The sequence below is a fragment of the Sorex araneus genome, chromosome 2 (assembly GCF_027595985.1).
Source record: "Sorex araneus isolate mSorAra2 chromosome 2, mSorAra2.pri, whole genome shotgun sequence".
Taxonomy (NCBI): Eukaryota; Metazoa; Chordata; class Mammalia; order Eulipotyphla; family Soricidae; genus Sorex; species Sorex araneus.
The window spans coordinates 277,388,596-277,411,094 of NC_073303.1; the positions used below are offsets into that span (position 1 = coordinate 277,388,596).

General features: G+C 52.2%; 1 protein-coding gene across 3 annotated transcripts in view; it reads right to left on the bottom strand.

Annotated features, from left to right (window-relative positions):
• Positions 1–990: 990 nt before the first annotated feature.
• The window catches only part of ARMC8 (armadillo repeat containing 8), a 95,014-nt gene continuing 73,505 nt past the window's right edge, over positions 991–22,499 (bottom strand). For all 3 annotated transcript variants that reach the window (XM_055125187.1, XM_055125186.1, XM_055125188.1), the window contains 7 exons: positions 21,534–21,626; positions 19,218–19,367; positions 18,230–18,325; positions 12,553–12,648; positions 8,531–8,603; positions 7,083–7,176; positions 991–3,343 (listed from right to left, as the gene is read on the bottom strand). In XM_055125187.1, coding sequence (XP_054981162.1) covers positions 3,310–3,343; positions 7,083–7,176; positions 8,531–8,603; positions 12,553–12,648; positions 18,230–18,325; positions 19,218–19,367; positions 21,534–21,626 — 636 coding nt within the window. In that variant the 3' untranslated portion in view covers positions 991–3,309. The remainder of the gene's footprint in view (positions 3,344–7,082; positions 7,177–8,530; positions 8,604–12,552; positions 12,649–18,229; positions 18,326–19,217; positions 19,368–21,533; positions 21,627–22,499) is intronic.

Below are 22,499 nucleotides of genomic sequence, written 5' to 3' on the forward strand. Positions count from 1 at the left end.
GGCAGGAAACGTGCTGCCCACTGAGCTTACCAGCTCCTGCTGGGCTCCCTGGGGGCCTGAGGGGCTGCATGGAGGCGTCACGGACACACCCTGTCTGGAAAGTTGACCCTCGGGCTCCGGATCTCAGGTATGGTCCCTGCGGGGCTACACTCGCTCTTCTCTGTGAGGGGCTCACGGGCATGTGCCCACCGTGGGCTGCCCAGTGCCCCGGAGCCCTTCACAGGGCCTGTGCGGCTGAGTGGGCGATGCAGGGGTGGACCCAGAGGCCTGGGTGACCAGAGAGAGGAAGAAGCGGCGAGAGGGTGTCTGCAGGTCTCTGTTCTCCTGGGACAGCGCTGGGGGCGAGAGGATGGAAGGGCACCAGTGCCAGGGTGACACATGTGTCCTCCAGGACACGGGTGGGTGTCCCTGCGTGGACTTCTGAAGGTTCATGACAGGATGGGGGCTCCTTCCTTGGGCTGTCTCTGGCCCGCCCCCTCGGAGCGCAGACAGGAAGGAAGGGCCGCCTGGCGGGGACTGGGGGCTTCCCTCGGTGGGGGCTGGCGCTCACCTGAGCTTCCTTCGTGCCGGGGCACAATCGAGAGTCAGGGCAAGGAGTGTGGCTCCGTGGCTCCTCGTGGGGACCTGGGGGAGGCCTCACCTCCCCTCGCCCCAGTCTCCGGGCAGAAGTACCTGGGGCTCCTCCTGGGGGAGGGGGAGCGGCCGCTCTAGGGCGGGATGGGAGGAACAGGGAGAGGGGCCGAGTTCGGGGGGAGGCAGGGCATGGGTGGAGAGGAGGGAGGGATGACACATGAGGACCTGCCAGCTGGGCTAAGGGGCTTCAGGGTCCCCATGCTGCTGCAGACCCCCCAGGGCCCCCCCATCCCCCATCTGAAACGCGAAGTCCCTTCCAGGTGTCAGTCACCAAGCAGCACGGGTGCGGGAGGGCGGATGCATCACCCGCCGCGTTTTCTAGACCTCCAGAAAACAGACTCCTTTGGTAGAAGTTGCCACGGTTTTTCTTGGCTTTTATTAGCATGTGTTAAAATCATATTATCCAAACACTACCAGGAGAACATGAACCGTTCTGCATAAAGTGCTTAAGGGGGGGGAAAATGCAACTTAGGAAATCAGACATTCTTGGCTAGTTCATAAATTTGGGGTTACAATCAGGGCACAAAAGGAGGAACAGAATGCAGGAGCAGAGGGAGCGAGAAGCTTGGTTAGAAGTTGGTGAGACGCAAGACCCCGTCCCTGCCTCCCCCGTCCGTGCTCGCAAGACCGAGCTGCGTCACAGCAGCCGAGAGCCCCGTTTTCATAATAAATACATTTTCCTTCATTCAAATCAGAAACGTGAGTTAAAGCACTTTTTTTTTGTTTCCCTTGAACTCTGTTCACAGGCCACACAGACGCTCAGACTGTGCGCGTCCAAGTGTCCTCTCATTGGGTTTCAGCTTCCTACTGCTAGCTTGGGTTCAAGATTGTCTCAGCAATTCATTACTGGCTTCCTTCTAGGTACCGGGGGTTCTACCGTGTTCTGTCAACCCCAAACAGTCTCTCAGTACTAGAAGTGTCAGTGAGTGAGTCTGAGTTAAGGTGTATTTGGAAGAAAATGAGATTTTCTTGAAACGGCTTTCTCACATTAGCACTCTGCCTGCACAAGACCCAGGTCCCTATTGAAAACTTAAGTGGGTGATGCTCTGGGGTGGGGGGCGGGGACAGTCACTTGGAAATCTCTCGTGTTTGAGTATTGGGCGGTCATGTTGAGAACAGGGAGAATTGCATTCAATACAATGAAAAACATTCATCTGCAATCAAACGTATTTCAGATCTTCCAAGGAAGGTGCAGTGTGGGGACACCGGGCGGGGCAGGTGGCCGGCCAGGCTTCTCCCTGGCTGCCGAGGGAAGGAGGCGGCAGGCCGGAGCGCCCGAGAGCGGCCCGAGGAGTTCACCCATCGGGCCCCCAGCTCGTCCAGGCCCTGCACAATGGCCAAGTGGCTCTGGCTGTGAGGAACAGGCCTGCCCGTGGTCCTGGGCGGGTCCTGGTCCTCCCCCATCTGCCTGTCTAGGAGAGCGCGCAGAGTGGCGTCCTGAGTGCCCGGGGGAAGCTCCTACACTGGCCTGTCCTGCGCGTCTGTCGGCGGGACACTCCCGAGTTTCACAGTGATCGATGCTGTTTCAGGAGGTCAAGGCGACCCACAGGGAGGCTCAGGGAGGCGACGACCTACCTACCTTTGAGCCAAAGGTTCTGCGCCCCACCTGCCAGGCCCAGGAGCCAGCGGCCCGGAGGCGGTGGGCACCACTTCCTGCCCGGGGAGCCCACCCAGGCCCAGCAGGCCTTCCCTATCAGTAGTTGTATTTCCCTTTGCTGCTGCAGAATAGCCCTGGGAAACGGGCGTCTCCATCCTCTCCACCCTCTCCTGCCTCGAAGCCTGAGAGCGGGACAGGCCCCCGCCTGCAGGTTCTGACGGCAGGAAGGTGTTCGCTGACGGTTTGCACAGCACCAGGGAATGCACCTGCTTCATGGCCGGCTAGAGCCAAACCTTTCCTCTCTTCTCTCTCTCTCTCTTTTTTTTTTTTTGTTTTTTTTTGTTTTATATATAAAGAAAATCTATGTAAGTTGAGGTTCAGAAATGCATATATTCTTTACTTACAAATATTCATCTGACCAAAATTCAACATAACCTTTATGGAACACTTAACAATTGTTTTGCTTTTAAAATAACATTTCATTCAAACTGTATATAATTCAGTAAAGTTTTTTTTTGTTTTTGTTTTATGTTTTTTGTTTTTTTTGCTTTTTGTTTTTATACAGCAAGCAATGCTTAAACCCTGGAAAATCTGTAGAAAAGAGATTTTCACACAAAATAAGAAAAGAAAAACTTGAGGTATCCCACACACACACACCCACACATGCACACTCACACACACACTCACTCTGACCCACGGGTGGGCACACACACAAACACACACACACACACACACACATCCCACAAACACATGAACACACTCATGTGTACAGACACATTCATCCTCCCTCACAAAGTGGCTGCAGCATAGGCAAAAAATTGTAGGTCCAAAGGAAAATGATTGATTGTTCTAATAAAGAGTCCAGGTAGCTCGGAAACGAAACGCAACGAAACACAACAGCCACCTCGAGAGCAACGTCCTCCGGATAAGGTGAGATCTAAGCCTACCAAATTGCTTTTGCAAAACAGCTCCCTGCAGTCCAAGGTGACTTGTGCAAATAGAAGGAATCAAATGAGGCTAGTTCCTGTACTTCCTGAAACCAGGAGGCGGGGTGCACGCCGGTGCCCTCGGTGCGCCCGTCACGCCAGGTACTGCTGCAGCGCCGTCTTGGCCCTGAAATCACAAAGCTCCAGTTAGTGGTCATCCCCTGTGGAGGTGCGGAGGCCAGAGTCTGGGGTTCACAGTGGGCGGCCAGGAGTCTGGACAGGAACCGGGATGGGGGCAACGGGGCCTCCTCCAGGGGCCGACACCTGGGGCCAGGCTGGCGCTGCTCTCCTGAGGTTCTTATTAAGTGGGGCTCTGGCAGTAACATGCCGAGGCCCGGGGTAGGGGTGGGGTGGGAATGCTGTACCTCCACACCCACTCACTGCCCTAGGACACTGGACACTGGGCAGCATGGGTGGGGACACTGAGGTACCTATGGGAGCTTCTGGGAAGCAGAGCGGAGCTGCGGTCCCGGAAGAGGTGTGTTTACATGCTGCTTAGAAGGTGCACCAAGGCGCCACACTAAGAGACTTGCTGGGGTTCAGATGCCTCACTTGCCGGCACCCCATATGGTCCCCCGAGCACTGCCAGGAGTAAATACAGAGCTCAGAGTCAGGACTGACCCCTGAGCATCACCGGGTGTGCCCTGCTCCCCAAAGAAGCTGGGAAGTTAAGTTTCATCTCGTTTCATCAGCTTCTGTTTGCTGACCCCGATCACCTGGGCTGTGGCTTGGCCTGGGTGGCTGAGGAATGAGAGGAAGGACCCCCTGAATCTTGCTAAGGCCCAGCCCAGGCAGGCAGCAGTCTCCACCGGGCCCGAGAGCCTGCAGCTCTCTGAAGTCTGGGAATTCTTTCCCTCCGAGTCACTGGAAGAAAAGGCCCGGCTTTCCGCTGCTCTTGCCAAGGAGACCGGGCCTGCAAGCCTCGGGACTCAGGCCGGCTCCTCCGGGAGCGCCGTGGCTGTAATTATTCTGCAGGTTTAATGCCGAAGAGAGCAGGGATATTCTTGCAGAGATGACCTAAGACAGTCACGAAGAGGGCTGCGGGCAAACCCAGCCGTCAGAGCCAAAGCGCCATCTGACTCCCAGCCATGAGTCGGGCTCTCCACGCTGACTTCCGGACAGAAACTAGCTGACGAGTGGCCGGTGGCCCAGCTACCTCTGCGGGAACCACCCCCGCAATGATCCCGAATGATCAAGGCTGTGAGCAGAACCTCATCTCTAAGTGGTTAAAAGCAAAGGGCTACAAAACTTTATTTATTTATTTGTTTAGGCAGCAGAGGGGTGGGAGTGGGGGCATGGGGGACCCGAGCCGCACCCAGAGATGCTCAGGGGTTACTCCTGGCTCTGTGCTCAGGAATTACTCCTGGCAGCGCTCAGGAGACCCTATGGGATGCCGGGGATCGAACCCAAGTCCACCACGTGCAAGGCCAGCTCCTACTGTCGGTACTATGGCTCTGGCCTCAGAGCACCACAAAGCTTTCGAGACGGGCGAGGAGAGAGGGTTCTCCGGACAACACATCCCTGAGCCCGGGCTGGGGTGTCCAGGCAGGCCTTGACAGCAATTCTACATTATTTTTCCAAACTGCCGGACTCCTCGGGGAGTTCTCTCAGGGTCCGGTTATGACCCTGTTCCTGTCACTGTCTGGGTTACTCCAGATAGTTCTGAAGGCAAGATGGCCTCTCCCTTGACGGGACACAGGCAGGACACTCAGACCTTGATTCTTCAGGGGGCCCAAGGCTAAGAGCAGCTGAAATGTCCACATGACACACAAATTTGAAGAGTCAGCAGCAGGTGGTCTAAACACTGGGGGCCGGGGCTCAAATCTGAACCCCTTCCTGCGGGCCTCCCTCCCGTATCTCAGCGCATCCCTGGGATCACTGATCTGACTTGTGAAGGAGGCACAGCCTTTTGCTGGCCTCTCCCCTTGCTTCTAGAACCTTCCATCCCCAAATCTTGGTCTGCCTTTTTCTGGCTGTTCCTTCTGTTCCTCAGCGGAATCTTCCAGAACCTGGTTCTCAGCCTTCCCTCTTCTCTTCACTTCTCCCTGAGTGACTTAATCCGGCTCCAAGGCTTTGAAGGGGAATCCCAGTTTACATCGTCAGTGCCATGAGTCTTGGATCTCTAAAATTACCCCGGGCAGACATGGCTGACGGAGAGCCTTGAGCCATCTTCACCCGCTGCTCTTGTATTCCCACCACCGTGGCATAAAGCAACACGAATCCCGCAGCTCAGGCTGAAACTCGTAGACATTCTCCTCTCCTCCCTTTGAACATGCTCCCTGTGCCCCGGGAGCAAACCCTATTTCCACTACCTTTTGGTGAAATCCTAAATCCACCTGTCAACACGTCTACTCCCACCAGCCCATCCCTCCCCAGAAGCAGCAAAGGGCTCTGACTCTCCTCCCTGCTTCCCTCCTGCCCTCGTCCACACGAGTCTCAACACAGTCACCAAGATGGGCTTTTTTTTTTTGCTTTTTGGGTCACACCCGGCGATGCACAGGGGTTACTCCTGGTTCTACACTCAGGAATTACTCCTGGCGGTGCTCAGGGGACCATATGGGATGCTGGGATTCGAACCCGGGTTGGCCACGTGCAAGGCAAACGCTCTACCTGCTGTGCTGTCGCTCCAGCCCCCCAGGGTGGGCTTCTGAAGGTCTCTTTGGCTCAAAACTTCTCTACAACTTCCTGCTAAACTCTGAATACATTTGAATATAAGCTAGCCCTTACTATGGTCTAGCAGCCTCTCTGGCCTTGTTTCTCACTGCCTCCGTGTGTGTGTGTGTGTGTGTGTGTGTGTGTGTGTGTGTGTGTGTGTGTGTGTGTGTGTGTGTGTGTGTGTGTGTGTGTGTGTGTGTGTGTGTGTGTGAGAGAGAGAGAGAGAGAGAGAGAGAGCACGCTCAGGGACTGTGCAGTGCCAGGGATGGAACTCAGGACCTCAGCAGGGAAGAGGTTTTTTTTTTTTTTTTTTTGCCTTTTGGGTCACACCCGGTGATGCACAGGGGTTACTCCTGGCTCATGCACTCAGGAATTACTACTGGAGGTACACGGGGGAACCATATGGGATGCTGGGAATAGAACCTGGGTCGCCCGAGTGCAAGGCAAACACCCTCCCCGCTATGCTATTGCTCCAGCCCCTTTTAATCTATTTTTTCTTTTTTTTAAGAGGGGGAGTGTTTAAGGCATGATTCTAAGTGGTTCTCAAGGTTCTCAAGGGGACAGTGAGAGCACAGTGAAGGCTCCACGTCACACGTCAAGACAGCCATACTGATGTGAAGAGGGCAAGCCAGCTTCCCTGGCCTGGGGAGGCCTGCAGGGAGGTGCCGCGAGGGCCGTGCTGTGAAGCAGCGCACAGAGACACCTCGGGGCTACCCCGGGCTGAGCGGACTCTGCTCACAACTCCTCGCAGTGACTGCGGCCCTCCGTGGACGCATCAGCCCGGCCAGGTGGCACTGTGCGCCTGGGGCTGGGCGACGGCCTCCGTGGCGGGTTTCCTCTCCTCTTCTTTCTCTTTCACCAAACCCACACAGAGAACTCGTCGATTCACAAAGGGACTGGACTGACCCCTGAGCTGGCCTGGATTCATGTCAATCCAGAGTGAGTTCCCAGAAGGGGAGGGGAAGGCCGCGTTAGGCAAGAGGGCTCCGAGGGCACGTGGGGACGCACATCTCTGCTGGCTGATTCGGGGGCCCGGATGCCTGAGGCCCAGAAGGTTCTAAGCCCAAGTTACTCTGTATAAAAGATGAAGTTAAATGTAAGTCAAGAGCAGGTTTCTCAGCCTGGCCACGGGAATGACTCAGCAATCCAGAGCCTTCCGTGAAAGCAGCCAAAGGACCCTACCGCAAGGCCCACTTCGTTCTGCTACTCACTTGTCACAGAGGTTCGAATCCGGGGACTGACTCAGCTTGTGTAGGATATCCACGATGCCCATGTCTCGTAATTTGTCCTGGCGCTCTTGGGAACCTACACAGGAGGAGCACAGGTTAGTGGCAAGGCGGCCAGGCACTGTCCCCAGACACGTCCACGGCCAAGAGCCTGACCGGCATGCTAGCTGCCCCGCGCTTCCTCCCGCGGCTCCCGCAATCCCCACGGCTGCCAGTCCCAGGGTCGTGGCCCCACAAAGTCCCTCCTTCCTGCAGCCCACCCTGGGCTCCGCAGCCCACAGGCCTGGGGGCGGATTCTTCCCCGACCTCCAGCCCGACCTTCACTTCTTTCTGGACACAGCGGCCAAACAGGTCCTGCTGCCCCTTCTCTGCCTGGCCTCGAACTTCCCAGCACCTTTTGCTGCCTCTCGGTTAGCTCGTGGCAGTTCTGACCTCAGAGCCCTCCATCCCACTGTCCAGCGACACTAGGCTGAGTCTCCCTGGCCCTAGGCGCTGCTCGGTCTTCTGGGCTTGTCACTGGATGAGATTTCTCCTCTTCCCACTCAACTCTAGACAGCTGCTGGCCAGAGTCACCCTCTTGAGAGGGTCTCCCTCTCAAGAGCCTGCCATGATCACTCCTATGTCCCTCTAGATCCTTCTGGGCCCTTTGCACCAGAGCCGTTGGGCTGGAGGCCAGGATTGTGCATTTCAGTGTTCCCCCGAGACCCGCACTCTCCAGCCCCCGCTTGTTGCCTCCTGGGCTGTACCCGAGATCACCGGGTGAGCTGCAAAGCCAGCTGAGACTCTGATTTCACTGGCGTCGCATAGTCCCGATGGTCCTAAGATGCAACCCGAGGAGAACCTTCGCTTTAAGGCTCTGCACTGGCCCGGCCTCACCAGCGGTGCCCTCTCCTCCTTGCCCATATTGAGTCTATCTGGTGGTGGGAGCTCCCTCTGCCACAGTCGGGGAGCCAGGCCTCTCGCCATCCTCTCCTCAGCCCCTCCAGAGCAGGGCTGTCACACCCCTTCACTAGTCCCCTAACCTGTGGCTTGTGTGGGGGTGGGGGCTCAGTTCCCCTGCCCATGGACTCAGGCCCAGAAGTCTGTGTTTCAAGGGGGTTCTGTTGGGTGCTGGCAGTCCAGTAGGTGGTGCTTCTCCCGAGTTAAGGGCACCTACCGCCCACCTGTGTGAGGCCTTCTTCCAGAATTCTTCAGTGAAACCTCACTCATCTCTCTCTGGTTTTTTGCTTGGTTTCATTTTAGTAGGGGAAGGAGGGTTGGCCCACAACTGGCAGTGCACATGGCTTACTCCTTGCTCTGCACTCAGGGATCACTCCCGGTGGTGCTCGGGGGAACCTTATGAGACGCCAGGGATTGAACCTGGGTTGGCCCCATTCAAGGCAAGTGCCCTCCCCACTGTGCTATGGGTCTGGCCCCCCTCACCCATCTCCTACCTTCCTCTTCATTCCATATGAGGTTTGATATACAAAACATAGCGGCAAGTTGCAGCTTGACATGCGAGTGGCCCTATGTGAAGCAAAAGAGGAATAAAAATGAAACAGAGGTAATCTGCTGAATGCAGACACTCATAACAAAGCAATGGGGGTGGATGTGATTATTCTCATGCCAGAGCCATATGGCCAGTCCCGGGCTGGCCCCACGATATTCTAAGGGGGCCCTAGCATGGGTGAGAACTGTGGGGAGGGGAAATGGCGTGAAACTGTGGGGTGAACTGGCAGGATGGGCAACCACGAAAGGAAACAAGAAAAGAAAGAGCAATGACCACACAAGGGCCGAGAAACAGTTTGAACTATTGGTTTTCGATCTGGCTGTACCAGGCACACACCCGACATAGTTCAAAATCCTGATATCCCTGGGGCCGAGAGGCAGAATGAGGGCATCAGCATGCGTGCGGCCTAGTAAGCTTTGATGCCCACCACCACTTAATGCCTCTGGCATCACTGGGTGAGTCTACTGCAAGTGACACGAGATGGAAGAGAAGAAGCCAAGGAAACTTTGGATTTGCCATCTCGGGGGTGACAGTGAGCTGGACCAGAACAGTGTCAGCTGAGAGATGGGACAGAGGCTGGAGGGGCAGGTCGGAGCAGATGGACAGGCGAGAGGGTGGTAAAACATGCAGAGGTAGCTTCTAAGAAGCCTGGTTTTGCCACGACAGGAAATAGCCCAAGTGCCTGACAAGTGAGAAACTGCTTGACACACAGAGCAGGAAACGACTCAGCTGTCAGTGAGAGCTGCTGCTACTGTGCTGCAACAGAGATAAAAACTCGGTGCCGTCCTGCTGTAAAACTAGGAGTCAGTGATACCAAGTCAGTCAGTAGAAGGACGGCAACAGCGAGCTGATGGCACTCATGAGTGGTATGTCAAGAAACAGAGCGAAGGAATAGATCATGGTCACCAGGAAGAAAACCTTAGACCCTGGCCAGGAAACTGAGGTTACCGAGAGCTGCCTGTGGGCGGAGGCGAGAGAGGGGCATTGTGGCGGGTGTGATTGGTCAAAGTGTGTCCCTAACATAGAGAAAAATTTACAACCTTATAAACCAATGTTGCTTCAACTAAAATCATCATCATCATCATCATCATCACCATCACCATCATCATCTTCCTTGGTCTGAATAGCAGCAGAAAAACAGGTATATTTCAAACGGTACAGAAGTCACGAAAAATGAGGGTGGGGGTGAGGAGGAGTTGTAATGAGGAAGCCTCGTTCAACAAATATTTACTGAATAGGTGTTAACAGCCGGGCTGATAGGAGGTGCGGGACATGCACGTGGTCAAGAACATGTCTTGCCACATGGAGTTACTCTGGAGAGGAGATGGTCAGTAGCTTCACAAACAGCTAAGTATCACCACAGTTGAGCCAGTGCTCTGAGGGGACAGAGGCAATGATGGAGAGACCCCCACAGGTAACGAAAGGGCCAGCAGACGGTGCTGGCGCAGCTGAGTTGTGGGAGGTGAGAGGAGCACCCTGAGCTGAGGAGTGTCCGAGCACGCTGGGTATTAACGCTTCAGCAGTGAACTGCTCCTTTTCTTCGCCTGAGAAGCTTACAGTGCTCTTACAATCACCCCTAGTCCTCCCGAGTTTACCTTTAACCTTTCCTTTGTTCTTTCTATTAGCTCATTCTTTTTTTTTTTTTTTAATTTTTTATTGTGGAAAGTTACAAAGTTACAAAGTTTTCAGGTTTAGATCTCAGTTATACAATGCTCGAATACCCATCCCTTCACCAGTGCTCATATTCCACCACCAAGAATCCCAGTATATCTGTTAGCTCATTCTGTCAGCTACTAAATTCCCCAGGTCAGGCTTGGTTACTTATAAAGTCAAACCTTCTGGTGACTCTGAACTTTGTATCTATGGTGAATCAGTTGCTTTTCTCTTTCCCCTGTGACCTTTTCAAATTTAACTACAGAATAATGTTCTTTACTTAAACACAGAAAGACCGTTAATGCTATGCTCCTAATATTTGGGAGTTAATAAACTCTGAAATATATTTACTCCCGGGCATCCATCATAATTACTTGACTCAGGCTTCAGTCGCCATAGCTCCTAACACCTCAAAAAGCTGGTCCCACTGAGGGAATCTCTGGATGGAACCAGGGCAAGCAGCAAAGCTACTCTGGCTTAGATGTCGTACAGTTTAGAAATCATAAAGCATGGTCTTGATACAAGCCATAATTACCTAAAACACAGGACTCCATGGGGTAGGAAAAGCTAAACCAGCCTGAGGACTTAGTCTGGGATTTACGGTAAAAGTCCAGTTGGCTTTTAACTTTAGCCCCTGAAGCCCAGAGAACTAAGTTTTGGAATCTATGTTTCTTACTGTGTTTATCCAAATAACTGCAAACATTAATAAGAAGTAAACTTAATTGTCAAATATGTACTAGTTGCAAGGGAAAGTAAAAAAGCAACAGATGAATTTCTCAGTATAGCCTCTTGATAGAGCATCTCCTTGAGTTAATTCCCTCAAAAGAACTGCCTCCGTTGAGAGGCTTTGCCTCTGTAAATGATCAATCACACCACATACAGTCGTATACTTTGAACCCCCTCAGATGTTCTATAAGTATGCTATTCAGTTCTGATTAAATGGTCACTGACCCTCAAGTCTGTGGTCTCCATCTCTTACTTCCTCCAGGGAGGCAGCTCTTGCTCACCAAACATGTCACACCAAGGGAGACCCTGACTCACTTTTCCTCACACAAGCAGAAAGCACACTAGGTACTTTCCTGAGGTGAAAAGCAAATGGACTTCCTGAAGCAACAAGAAACGACAGCACAGTGGGTAAAGAGGCAAGGGAAGGAGCTGAGGTGGGGGCCGAGGTGAGGCAGGCGGTGAAGGGCTTCCCAGGCCACCAGGAGAGGGCCATCTCATACAAATACAGCAGGAAGCCACAGACAGAGTTTGTCACTAGTTTCTTAAAACAATAGGTGACTGCTGAGTGGGAGGGGAGAGAAGAGAGGTTTGAGCACTGAGAAGGTCAGAACCTGTTCCTGTGGAGATGGTGGTGCTGCAGGAGGGCTGTGGGTGTGGAGCCGGGGACAGGGACACCACAGGAGGGCAGTGGGTGTGGAGCCGGGGACAGGGACACCACAGGAGGGCAGTGGGTGGAGCTGAGGGTCCACCTGGGTATTGTGAGTGTGAATGTCACATGAAACCAGTCAGCCTAGTTTGGTGCCTTTCTCTGCAGTGGTTAACTCTTTCTGTTTTAATATTTTCTTTATTTAAATTTAAATTTTATTTTTTGCTTTTTGGGCCACACCCGGCGATGCTCAGGAGTTACTCCTGGCTCTGCACTCAGGAATTACTCCTGGTGGTGCTTGGGGGACCATATGGGAATGCTGGGGATTGAACCCGGGTTGGCCACGTACAAGGCAAACGCCCTGCCCGCTGTGCTATCTCTCTGGCCCTGTAGTGGTTAACTCTTGACATGCTAAGATCAAGAGAAGAAGATCAAACCCTCACCTCCTGTATGGCGAGAGTTTCGCTAGGAGATAAAGGGAGTGTGAGCGAGGTCTGAGATCCGGATTTGGCCAATGGAAAGTGTCTGGCAATGAGGACAAACGGCCCGGCGGTGGGCAGCTGGGAGCACACACTCTCAAGTGCACAGCCTAACAACAGGCATTAGAAGCCCGAGAAAGCCACTGATGCAGCATTAATGCCTACAGAGATGACAAGGACTGGGGTGGGGGATGCTAAAAGAAAGTCAAGAGCCCAAATCTTCACTGACTGAGCAGACGGCCACCAGGCAGGGAGAGACGGTAACTTTGGGTAACCTTGCCAAATGACACAACTTCCAAGACTTGGTGGTGTTCCTTTTCCTCCAGGATGGAGAAGAGGGCCTCGAACCCTTGAGTGCTTACGGGCTCGCATCTGCAGTCTGTTGAGCCAACAGAGCTGCTGTCCCTTCTAATGCACAGCCAGTGCGGGGGGGGGGGGGGGGCGAGAGGGGCAGAGGCCTACCATGTAGTATTTGATTTTCTGCAGGATGTCATCATTGGTCATAATTAGCTCCTTGGCGGTTGTCCCGTCCGCGATGTTGGCGAGGATGCAGAGTGTCTGGAAAAGAACAAGGCCCGCGGTCAGGAAGGCTCGGCTGTCCCCCACTCGAGGCTGCTACGAAGCGGGGCAGTTTCTACCCGGGCACCTAATCTCAGAGGCTTCCCTCAAATGCCTTGATTACTCCCCGCCCAGCCTCACTGCCGACAAAAGTAACTGCACCTGAGCAAAGTCTACCTCAGGCAAAAAAAATCCCCAAATTTCAGTTGTTTCTGGACATCAGCTACGGCTGAGCAAGGGCAGTCAAGACTCACAGCTCAGAATACCGTAAAAATCAAAGGAAACACGGATTGCTCTTCTCTTAAAAGTTTGTTCCTAAGAGAAGCTCCCATTAACTCATTCTTCAAGGGGTCTTCAAACACGTCTTCCCTTTGGTGGAAGTTCCTGCATGCAACTCCCCTCCCAATGTTCGTTCCCCTCCCAAAGTTCCCAGGCTCATAATCCTGTGTGGGCCTGATCTTTGGAATCCTGTCAGAGGACAAGAAAGGGAAGCAAAAGGCCCGAGGGGATCTGTTTCAGGGTGGCCGACTCTGGCGGCGGGAGGGAGCTCGGAGGACAATCACCAGACTGACCGCTCCGTTTCATTCTGGTGGTCAGTCCAGCAGGAAGCAAGGCCTGCGGTGGCTCCGGAAAGGGCGGGCTACTGAGCCACGGCCAGCCTCGGCGACGCACAGACATCTGCTGAGCACCTGTAAGGCACTGGGCACTCCTCAGGGCGTCAGGTGGGACAGAGACGATACAGTCCCTGGCTGAGGAGCTGTGACACTGCATTTCATATGACCCATCCCCGTGGCAGGGCGGGGTCAGCTCAGACCCGAGGACGCGGGAAGTGAGTGAGTGTGCTGGCTGGACGCGGCCAGTCTGGGAGGAGGGTTTGTCGCGGCGAGACTAGAGCACCAACAGGACTGGCTGGAGCGATGAGCAGGGGGTGAGGCTGCAGTCGCACACCTCCCCCGGCTCTGGCCTCAGCTGCCTCAGTCTGCTGTCTACAGCCGAGCACGGCGCTTCCTCAACTCAGCCGTCTGTCTCCGAGACTAACACACCTCAGCTGGGTTATCAGGGAGTGAGCCCCGAACTCCCGGAAGGGATACTGCAGAGCTGGAAAATGCAGGGCCTCAAGAGGCACCAGGGCAGTTTTATTCCAGGGCGCTCAAGTCATGAGCAAAGCATGAACAGCCCAGAGGTGGGACAGCACCTGTCAAAGATGGCAGGTTCCAGTGACGGGAAAGTCAGGGGCTGGTCACGAGCCCTGGCAGGCAAAGCACTCTCAGATTCCCAAGATGAAAAGGACAGGGGGAATAGGGTTAGACTATTTTCTCTTTTTACTATTAAAAATATTATTAATTGGGCCGGAGCGACAGTACAGTGGGGAGGGTGTTTGCCTTGCACAAGTTCAATCCCCGCCATCACATATGATCCCTCAAGCACCGCCAGGAGTGATTCTTGAGTGCAGAGCCAAGAGTGACCCCTGAGCACTGCCAGGTGTGACCCAAAAAGAAAAAAATAAATAAAATATGGAAGCAATTGCTCCTAATTCTGTTTTCTTCTTTTTTGTTAGTTTTGGGGGAAGCTACATCTGGCGATGCCCAGGGCTCACTCCTGGAGGTGCTCAGAGGGCCAGGTGTGATGGCGGAGATCAAGCCAGGGCCAGCTGCTTGCACGGCAAGTGCCTTAGCCCATACTCTCTCTCCAGTCCCTCCTCCTTCCTCTGATGGTTAGAAAACGAAGACTCAGAGGGCAAGCTTTACAATGACCCCGTCCTCCGGGTGAAGTCAGCAAGACAACGCTCCCAGTGAGTGAGTCGATCCTTACCAGCTAGGCTCTACCAGTGGGGAGTGGAAACTAAGGCCAGAAGGATTTTCTTTAATTCTTTCTCTTCCTTTAAGCTGCAGAAGAGTCAGGCCAACTGATGGGAAAAGATTTCAAAGCTGGCTGTATGGGGGTGGGGCGGGGTGGCGGAGGGGGCAGGGACAACAGAACATTCGGGGAAGTTCCGGGCACACTTTCTCTCTTCCTGATGCCCATCCCGCACCATTTCCCCAGGAATTCCTACTTCTAGCTGGCTGGTGCCGTGAAAGAAAAGTGAAAATGGGGGCTGGGGCAATAGCACAGCAGGTAGGGCGCTTGCCTTGCACACAGCTGACCCGGGTTCGATTCCCAATATCCCATATGGTCCCCTGAGCACAGCCAGGAGTAATTCCTGAGTGCACAGCCAGGAGTAGCCCCTGTGCATCGCCAGGTGTGACCCAAAAAGCAAAAAAAAAAAAAAAAAGTGAAAATCTTTTGCAACCTCACTGCAACCGGTGAGAAGTTAAAATGCTTTATCCTAGGCATTCTGGGCAGAGGAAACACTGAGCATCTTTGGCTCCCCTAGAGATGAACCACCCTTTACGACCCATTAAGAATGTGAGGGAGACCTGAGGAAATGGATGAGGCCAGGCGAGAGGTCCCGTCCAGGACGCTGCACACACCCACGCATTCCCGGGACTGCACAGCAGACAGAGCCCGGCAGCTCTGCTCGGCAGCCCACACACCCCCACGGGGCGGCATTCCTTGAGGAGCAAGTAATTCATGGGTCATGCCAATCTACCAGGAGCTGGCGGGCAGGGATAAAGCTCTTTTTCTCTCCCACTGAGACCAGTGGTGCAGAGTAGGGATTGGCAAACTGCGGTCTGTAGGCTGCATCCAGCCAGAATGCTGTTTTGGTCAAGTTTAACAGAAAGACCCCCAAGGCTTACAGGCTCACTGTGACTTTCAGGGGCTGAGCAGTTTCTTTAGAGGCTGCTAGGATAGTTCTCGTACACTACTGTGCACTCTGCCGCCCCTTGAAACACACGGAATAGAAAAATAAAAAGTCATCCGTGAAACCAAATATGGTTGATGACTGATAAAATCAATAAATTCAAATCGACAAGGATAAAGGAATTAGTAAGATAAAATAAAAAAGTGGGGACTGTGCTAAGAATGTTAGACTTTTCTTTGTTTGGTTTTTATTTTGGGGGGTGGCGAGAGGGGATGCCACACCTGGTGGTACTCAGAGCTTACTCCTGGTTCTGTGATCAGGGGTGACTCCAGGCAGGCTTCAGGGACCATATGTGGTGCCTGGGATTGAACTTGGATCAGCTGCAAGGCATGCACAGGTCCACTGTGCTGTCACTCGTTCCCAGAATGTTAGTCATTTTGAAAATTATTTTTGTTTGTTTAGAAGTCACACCCAGCTGTGCACAGGGCTTGCTCATGGCTCTGCACTCCAAGAAATGCTTGGGAGACCATATGGGGTGCTGGGGGCTGAACCTACTTTTTTTTGGGTCACACCCCCCAATGCACAGGGGTTACTCCTGGTTCATGCACTCAGGAATTACTCCTGGCTGTGCTGGGGGGGGGGCATATGGGAAGCTAGGATTCAACCCAGGTCGGCCATGTGCAAGGCAAACGCCCTACCCGCTGTGCTGTTGCTCCAGCCCCTGAACTTATTTTGGACACACGCATTTACCTGCTGTGCTATCTAGACTCCAGTCCCCCCAGATTGTTAGACTTTTAGACAGAATATCATGAATACTTCTGTGTAACGAAATTGAAATTATGGATGAATTGGCCAAATTCATCGAAAGAAACAATATCAGAGCTCACTCAAGAACACATGGATAACCTCCATATGCCAATTTCCCAGAAAATGAAATTCATGGTTAAATGCCTTTCTATGAAAAAAACACCAAGTCCAAGTGGCTTTACTAGTACATTCTTCCAAAATTTAATACAGATGATCAACTCAGTTCTTCACAAATTTTCAGAAAGCTGGGAGGGAATAGTACTTCATTACCTGCGACCATCTCTAAATTACCCCATACAAAGAACTAAAACATCACATAAAAACCATACCATCCTCATGAATGTAGATGTAACACTTTCTTTACTAAACTTTGTACATGAAGTACAACATATGTAAGTGATAACAATAAGTGGAGTATAAAAAAAAAAAGGTTAAAAAGAAAAAGACAATGAAGGGGCCGGAGGGATGGCAGTGAGTAGGGCATTTGCCTTGCATGTGGCTGACCCAGGTCCAATTCCCGCCACCCTTCAATTCCTGGGTCCCTCAAACCCCATCAGAAGTGATCTTGGCACAGAGCCCAGAGTAAGCCTTGAGCACTGCCAGGTGGGGCCCCAAAACAAACCAAAATAGATAATGACTAATAGCAGTGAGAAAGCGCAGGGCCAGAGGAGTAGCGAGGAGAACACATGCCTTCCACGTGGCTGGCCAGGGACCGATCCCTGGCAGCCCACACCTCAAGCATCACCAGAAGTGACCCTTTAGCACAGGTGGGGATTTTCCTGCACTGATGACTGTGAGAGGATAGTTTTTCTGGGCTAATGTTTTGTTTATTCACAACCCCCCCCCCAAAAAAAAAATTTGCTATAACTGAAGTTAAGAGAAATCTCACTTAAGTAAGATATTTAGGTTAAAACCACTTTTGAAATCTCTCCCCCTGTTTGCTCACAAATTCAGGCACAGTTCCCAAGTCCTACCACTCTGACTCCCTGGGGTGCTGTTTGGGGCCTGCTGGGGGCTGCAGGGAAGACCCCAGTGATGACGCTGTGCGCGTTTCTTCTCTAATTAGATGCACACAAGCGCAGCGAACTGTCTAAGTCAAATGCCACGTAGCCACGCCAGAGCCAAACTTTCCCACTGTCTCAGATGTTGGGTTAGAAATGAAAGTTGTGAGGTGAGCTCCTTATTTATTTATTTTTTAAATAACAACACACAAAACAAAATCCTTTAATAAACCCTAAGAAATACAGGAAAAGAACTCCCAAACTGTCCCTGAATGAATGCACAGTCTGTATTCTTATGAGTATTGTCAACTTGTCCTACCGTCAGCTCAACGGTCGAGTAAGGGGATGGGAGAAGACCAAGGGCTGGAGATGTGGGTCAGTGACAGCATGCGCTGGCTTGTAAGGCACGCGCGCGCGCGCACGCACACACACACACACACACACACACACACACACACACACACACAGAGTTTCTAGCACAAGAGACTATCTTATCAAGGAGCTGCAGACATCTGAGACCAGATCTCAGAACAAACTTGCTCCTAGGATGATTAAAAGTGACTGCCTTGTAGAAACAGGGACAATGCACACAGCATATGGCACAGAGGGTGGCCCTGGACTCTGACCCTTCCGTCCTGGGGGAGGAATTCCTGAGTGAGCGGGAAGGGGGAAGGTGTGTATGGGTCGGGAAGCACCCACCACTGCAGACTTTGTCTTTTGCAGATTAAAACATTCATGAGTCTCCAGACCACAATTTTCCTTAAATCACTTAGAAGATATTTCTCGAAAGAAAGAGGAAGGAAGGAAGGAAGGAAGGAAGGAAAGAAGGAAGGAAGGAAGGAAGGAAGGAAGGAAGGAAGGAAGGGAAGAACAGAAAAGAAGAGAAGAGAAAAGAAGAGAAGAGAAGAGAAAAGAAAAGAAAAGAAAAGAAAAGGAAAGAAAAGAAAAGAAAAGAAAAGAAAAGAAAAGAAAAGAAAAGAAAAGAAAAGAAAAGAAAAGGGGGTGGGAAGGGCGGCATAGGGCCACATACCTGCTCTTTGACCTCGATGTTATGCTCCCCTTCCAGAATAAGGGTGACGGCTTGCATGATTTGCTTTCCATGAGTACTCATTATTTTATCTATATGCTGCAAAACAATGGGAAGCCTACCATTACCATCTGGAGAACAAGGGAAAGACCGTAGGAAAGAGAAGCCTCTTCAAACCCTGCAGTTCATTATGGCACTGCTTCAGAGAAATGAGGGCACGTGGTACTACACTGGCAGCGTGCTCACGTCCTATCCATGGGCACAGAATCTATGCAGGGACCATCCAGGAGTGCACGGCCTGGCCATGGGGCTTCAAGGGGCAGTACTGGGAGTTGCGACGGTGCACCCAGAGCCACAGGTTGGAGTGGGGGCCCGGGGTAACAGGCTGGGGATCTACGTGGGCAGCTGACGATGTTTTTAAGTCCCCTTTCGCCTTCCGTTTTTGAGTGTTGTTCTAATGAAAGGGTTTTGATGACCTACGATGAAGAGAGCGTAGACTGGCTGACAGAATTCTGAGCTGTCATCTCGAGGGATCCTCAGGTTCAAAGTCATTTAAGAAAAGGGAAACAGAGAAGGTGGACGTGAGGCCTGGGGCACGGTGGGCGATGGCAGGAGCCGGAGCGTGGGAAACCCTGGCGTCTCGGGACACCGACACTACCTATCCTCGACGTTTGGGCGTACCCGGCCTGAAAATGTCAGTGCGCCCCACATTTCTGTCTACCTGAAGGCCACGGCCACTGCCGTTAGGGACCATGAAAGAGAGAGGGACAAGCCCACCAGCAAGGCTCGGTGTCTCCTGCCCCGTGGCTGACATCGAGAGAGGACACCCCGGCCAGGGGCGGTTTCGGGGGTGGGGGCGCCTGCAGAGGGGCAGGAGGGGGCTCTCTGGAGCGGGAGCAAAAGCCCCAGAGCGCCAGGATTTAGACCCAGAGGAAGCAGGCGGGAGAGAGGAGCCGGGCTGGGCGGAGCTGTCCCCCGCGGGCTCACTTACAGGCCGGGTGGAGAGGAGGTTCCGCAGCAGCCCCAAAGTCTTCATCAGCACATTCAAATCTGAATCTGATAACAACCGGAAGAGCTGTTCAGTACTCAAGCTTCGTAAAATATCTGCTTTTATTTTTTGTTCAGCCTGAAATGCCATATTCTGAAAGGATTAAAGAGGTTTCAAGAATCATGTCTCCATTTGTTTGAGGAAATCGATATTTTAACAGTCACTGGTCGTTTTTTTCAAAGTACACAGAAAACCTGCGGAAAAACCTCTAGGCACGTCACATTAATTTTTCGATCTGTTAATCACGTGTAATTCTGTTTGGAGAATGAGAACCACCTCGCCTGCATATGCTCCAAGATGAGGGACACAGACTTTCTGACATGGACCCTTGAGATCCTCAAACTTCTCAAGTAAACAGGAAGTTTGCTACTCTGGGAGGAATCTTGTGGTTGCGAGCTGCCTCTGTCCCTTTAGTAACCAAATGGCCATTGGCGGTTATATTGTGCCAAGGCTTTGCCAGCGACCTTAAGGTTCTCTCTTTTCAATGAGAATAACAGAGGGCCTTGTACACATACTGGCAGTAAACTCCGAGTGTGTTCAGAATCCGTGCTGGGCACGGATCTGGCAGGTCACACCCTCTCCACGGACAGGATGGACGCATCTGCACACACAGACAACCCCAGATGGCCAGGAGTTATTTTGCAAAAGAGAAACTTCTTGTAACACGTGGCTAATGGAACTGTTTTGGCTTCTTGTTCTTTTGGAGCACACCCAGCTGCATTCAGGGATCTCTCGGGTGTGGCTGGAGATACTAAACCCAGGCCAGCCGTGCGTGGCAAGTACTCTGCATCTTACCTGCTGTAGAATCGCTCACGACCCTGGTACTTCCTTTTTAACTGAGGTGCTAAGAGCATAGGAAAGATCAAATTTCCTAAAGCCGCAGGGCAACAGGGCAGAGAGAGGAGAAGGCTGGTGGGAAGTGACCCCCCGCCCACGGTGACTCCATTGTGGACACAGAACACAGCCACGGATGATATGGAGACTGACGAGGTCACTAACGAGGGTTTGAGAAGTGGGAAGGTTAAGTTCAATTTTCCACCTTCAGATGGTATGTGAGACTAGAACCTGGCAAATCTCCCATGGAAAAAGGGAGAAACTAGGTCGAAAGCAAGGTTTAAAAAGAAAAAAGGGATTATAAAGTCCCGGGAAAGAGACTTCAAGAAAGAGAAGTGTGAAAAGTTGGTGCAAGGTTAAGGAGAAAAAGCACTGCAGAAGTACTGGGCTCGTTTCCTGTAAGATGATGGCTGCCACCCCACAGCTGGTGGCACGGGAGTCCCTGACCGCCAACCAGCGAGTGGCGGGGAGGAACCATTTCCACCGCTCACTGGCCGGGTGAGTCATTTCTCCACCCGGCTTCAGCTTCCCAACTGTGAGGCTGGAAGAAGTAGAGGTGACAGGGGTAAGATGCCGAGCTTAGTGTCCAGCACAGAGTAACTAGTCTGTTACTCATAGTCGCATCGTGACTATGATTAGTATGCTTTAAAAACCATGCAGAACGACTTCGCTTTCCATTTCAATCACTTACTTTGAATAAACCTTAAGGAAAGAAACAGTTCTCTGGCTTTATGAAAAGCTTCAGAATTTAATTATCGTCAATACGAGAAGTGGGGAAGAAATGATTCAGTATGAAATGCAGCGAATCTGCTGCTTTGGACAAAGCATTTAGTCACTCTGAACCTTAGTGGGACTCTCATAAACTGTTACTGCTCCCTGGCCTAGTTCCGAGAGTTGCTCGGGAGAGCAAAGGAGACACAGCTCTGTAAAGCAGGCACCTCTGCACAGCATCATCACCAGGGTTATGAGGAGACGTTGCCCTTGCAGGCCAGTTTACTCAGTTTATTTCATAATACACAGGAGAACTGAGACATGTAGTGGCCAATCAGTTTGCTTAATTATTATTTTTTTTGGGGGTCACACCCGGCAATGCTCAGGGGTTACTCCTGACTCTGCACTCAGGAATTACTCCTGGTGATGCTCGGGGGACCCTATGGGATGCTGGGACTTGAACCCAGGTCAGCCGCATGCAAAGCAAACACCCTTCCCTCTGTGCAATCGCTCCAGTCCCAGTTTCCTTAAATTTGAACTGAAAAGGTGAACAACTGAGCCTTCGACCAAACAGATCATTGCAAAACTGTGCCCCGACAGCCACGTTCAGAAACCAGAAGACCCCATTCCTTTCAAATACCACCCTGTGGCCGCTCCCCCAGCGACAACATGCTCCCCTTTGTCAGCACTGTCACCGGTCCGCACAAGACGTACCATTAACGCCCAGATGCCATTCACTCGTAGCGCAGGGTTTTCACTTTGGGTTAGTCCACAAAGCAGCTCTACCGCTCCGGATTCTAAAATGGGCTGTGATGGTGAAATTAAAATAATAATAATAATAAACAAACAGCTTCAAAGTCAGGGTTGTAAATAAAGCGTGTGTGTTTCCTGCCACGGATTCCCACCACTTCAATTCTAGGCGGCTTTCACCAAGCGAGGGGTGAGGCAGCTGAGACAGCGTCTCTGGGCGGGCAAGACCAAGGACCCTGTGCTCCCACGAATCTGAGTCTCCCCAGTCCCTGGTCACTCCTCCTCTTGGTCCCAAGAGTCTCGGGATATGGCCTCATTCACGGCTCGTTCTCCCCAACACCTGCTCGGCAGGTGCGCACACCTGGGGTCTCAGCCCAGAGGGCCACGCAGGCTTCTCAGCGTGGAGAACCCAAGCAGCTTCCCCAGGGCCGGCCTGCGTGCAACCAACCGCAGTCTTCTCGCAGAGCCACTTTCAAAACGGACACACCAGCCACACGGTCCCAAAAGCCTCAGAGCTTTATGACTGTGTTTTGCCTACGCATGACACTGTAGCCTGGAGCACTTCACTTCGTGAGGCTTGGAAAAAAGTATTTTGGGGGGTAAATTGTAAACCACTCGAACATTAAGAGGATAGATTTTACCATCAAATGTTCAAAAGGTCATCTATTGAGTGGATTCTAGAAATGTCTTAAGCTATTTGGGAATATTTACTGGGGAAAAAGGCCAGAGCCTTTCTAGATGACGTTTTAAGGAAGGGCACACAATCCTTTATTTGCACAAATTGTGGGTACTTTCTTGTACTTTTTAAATAAAAGGTGGACATGGGGGAGGGGTCTCTCAAGTGGTACAGGAGACTCTCGTGATGTTAGGCCAACTGGGCACGCCCTAAGGTGCAGGGGGTAACCTGGGTCACCCTGGTGTGTAATGGAG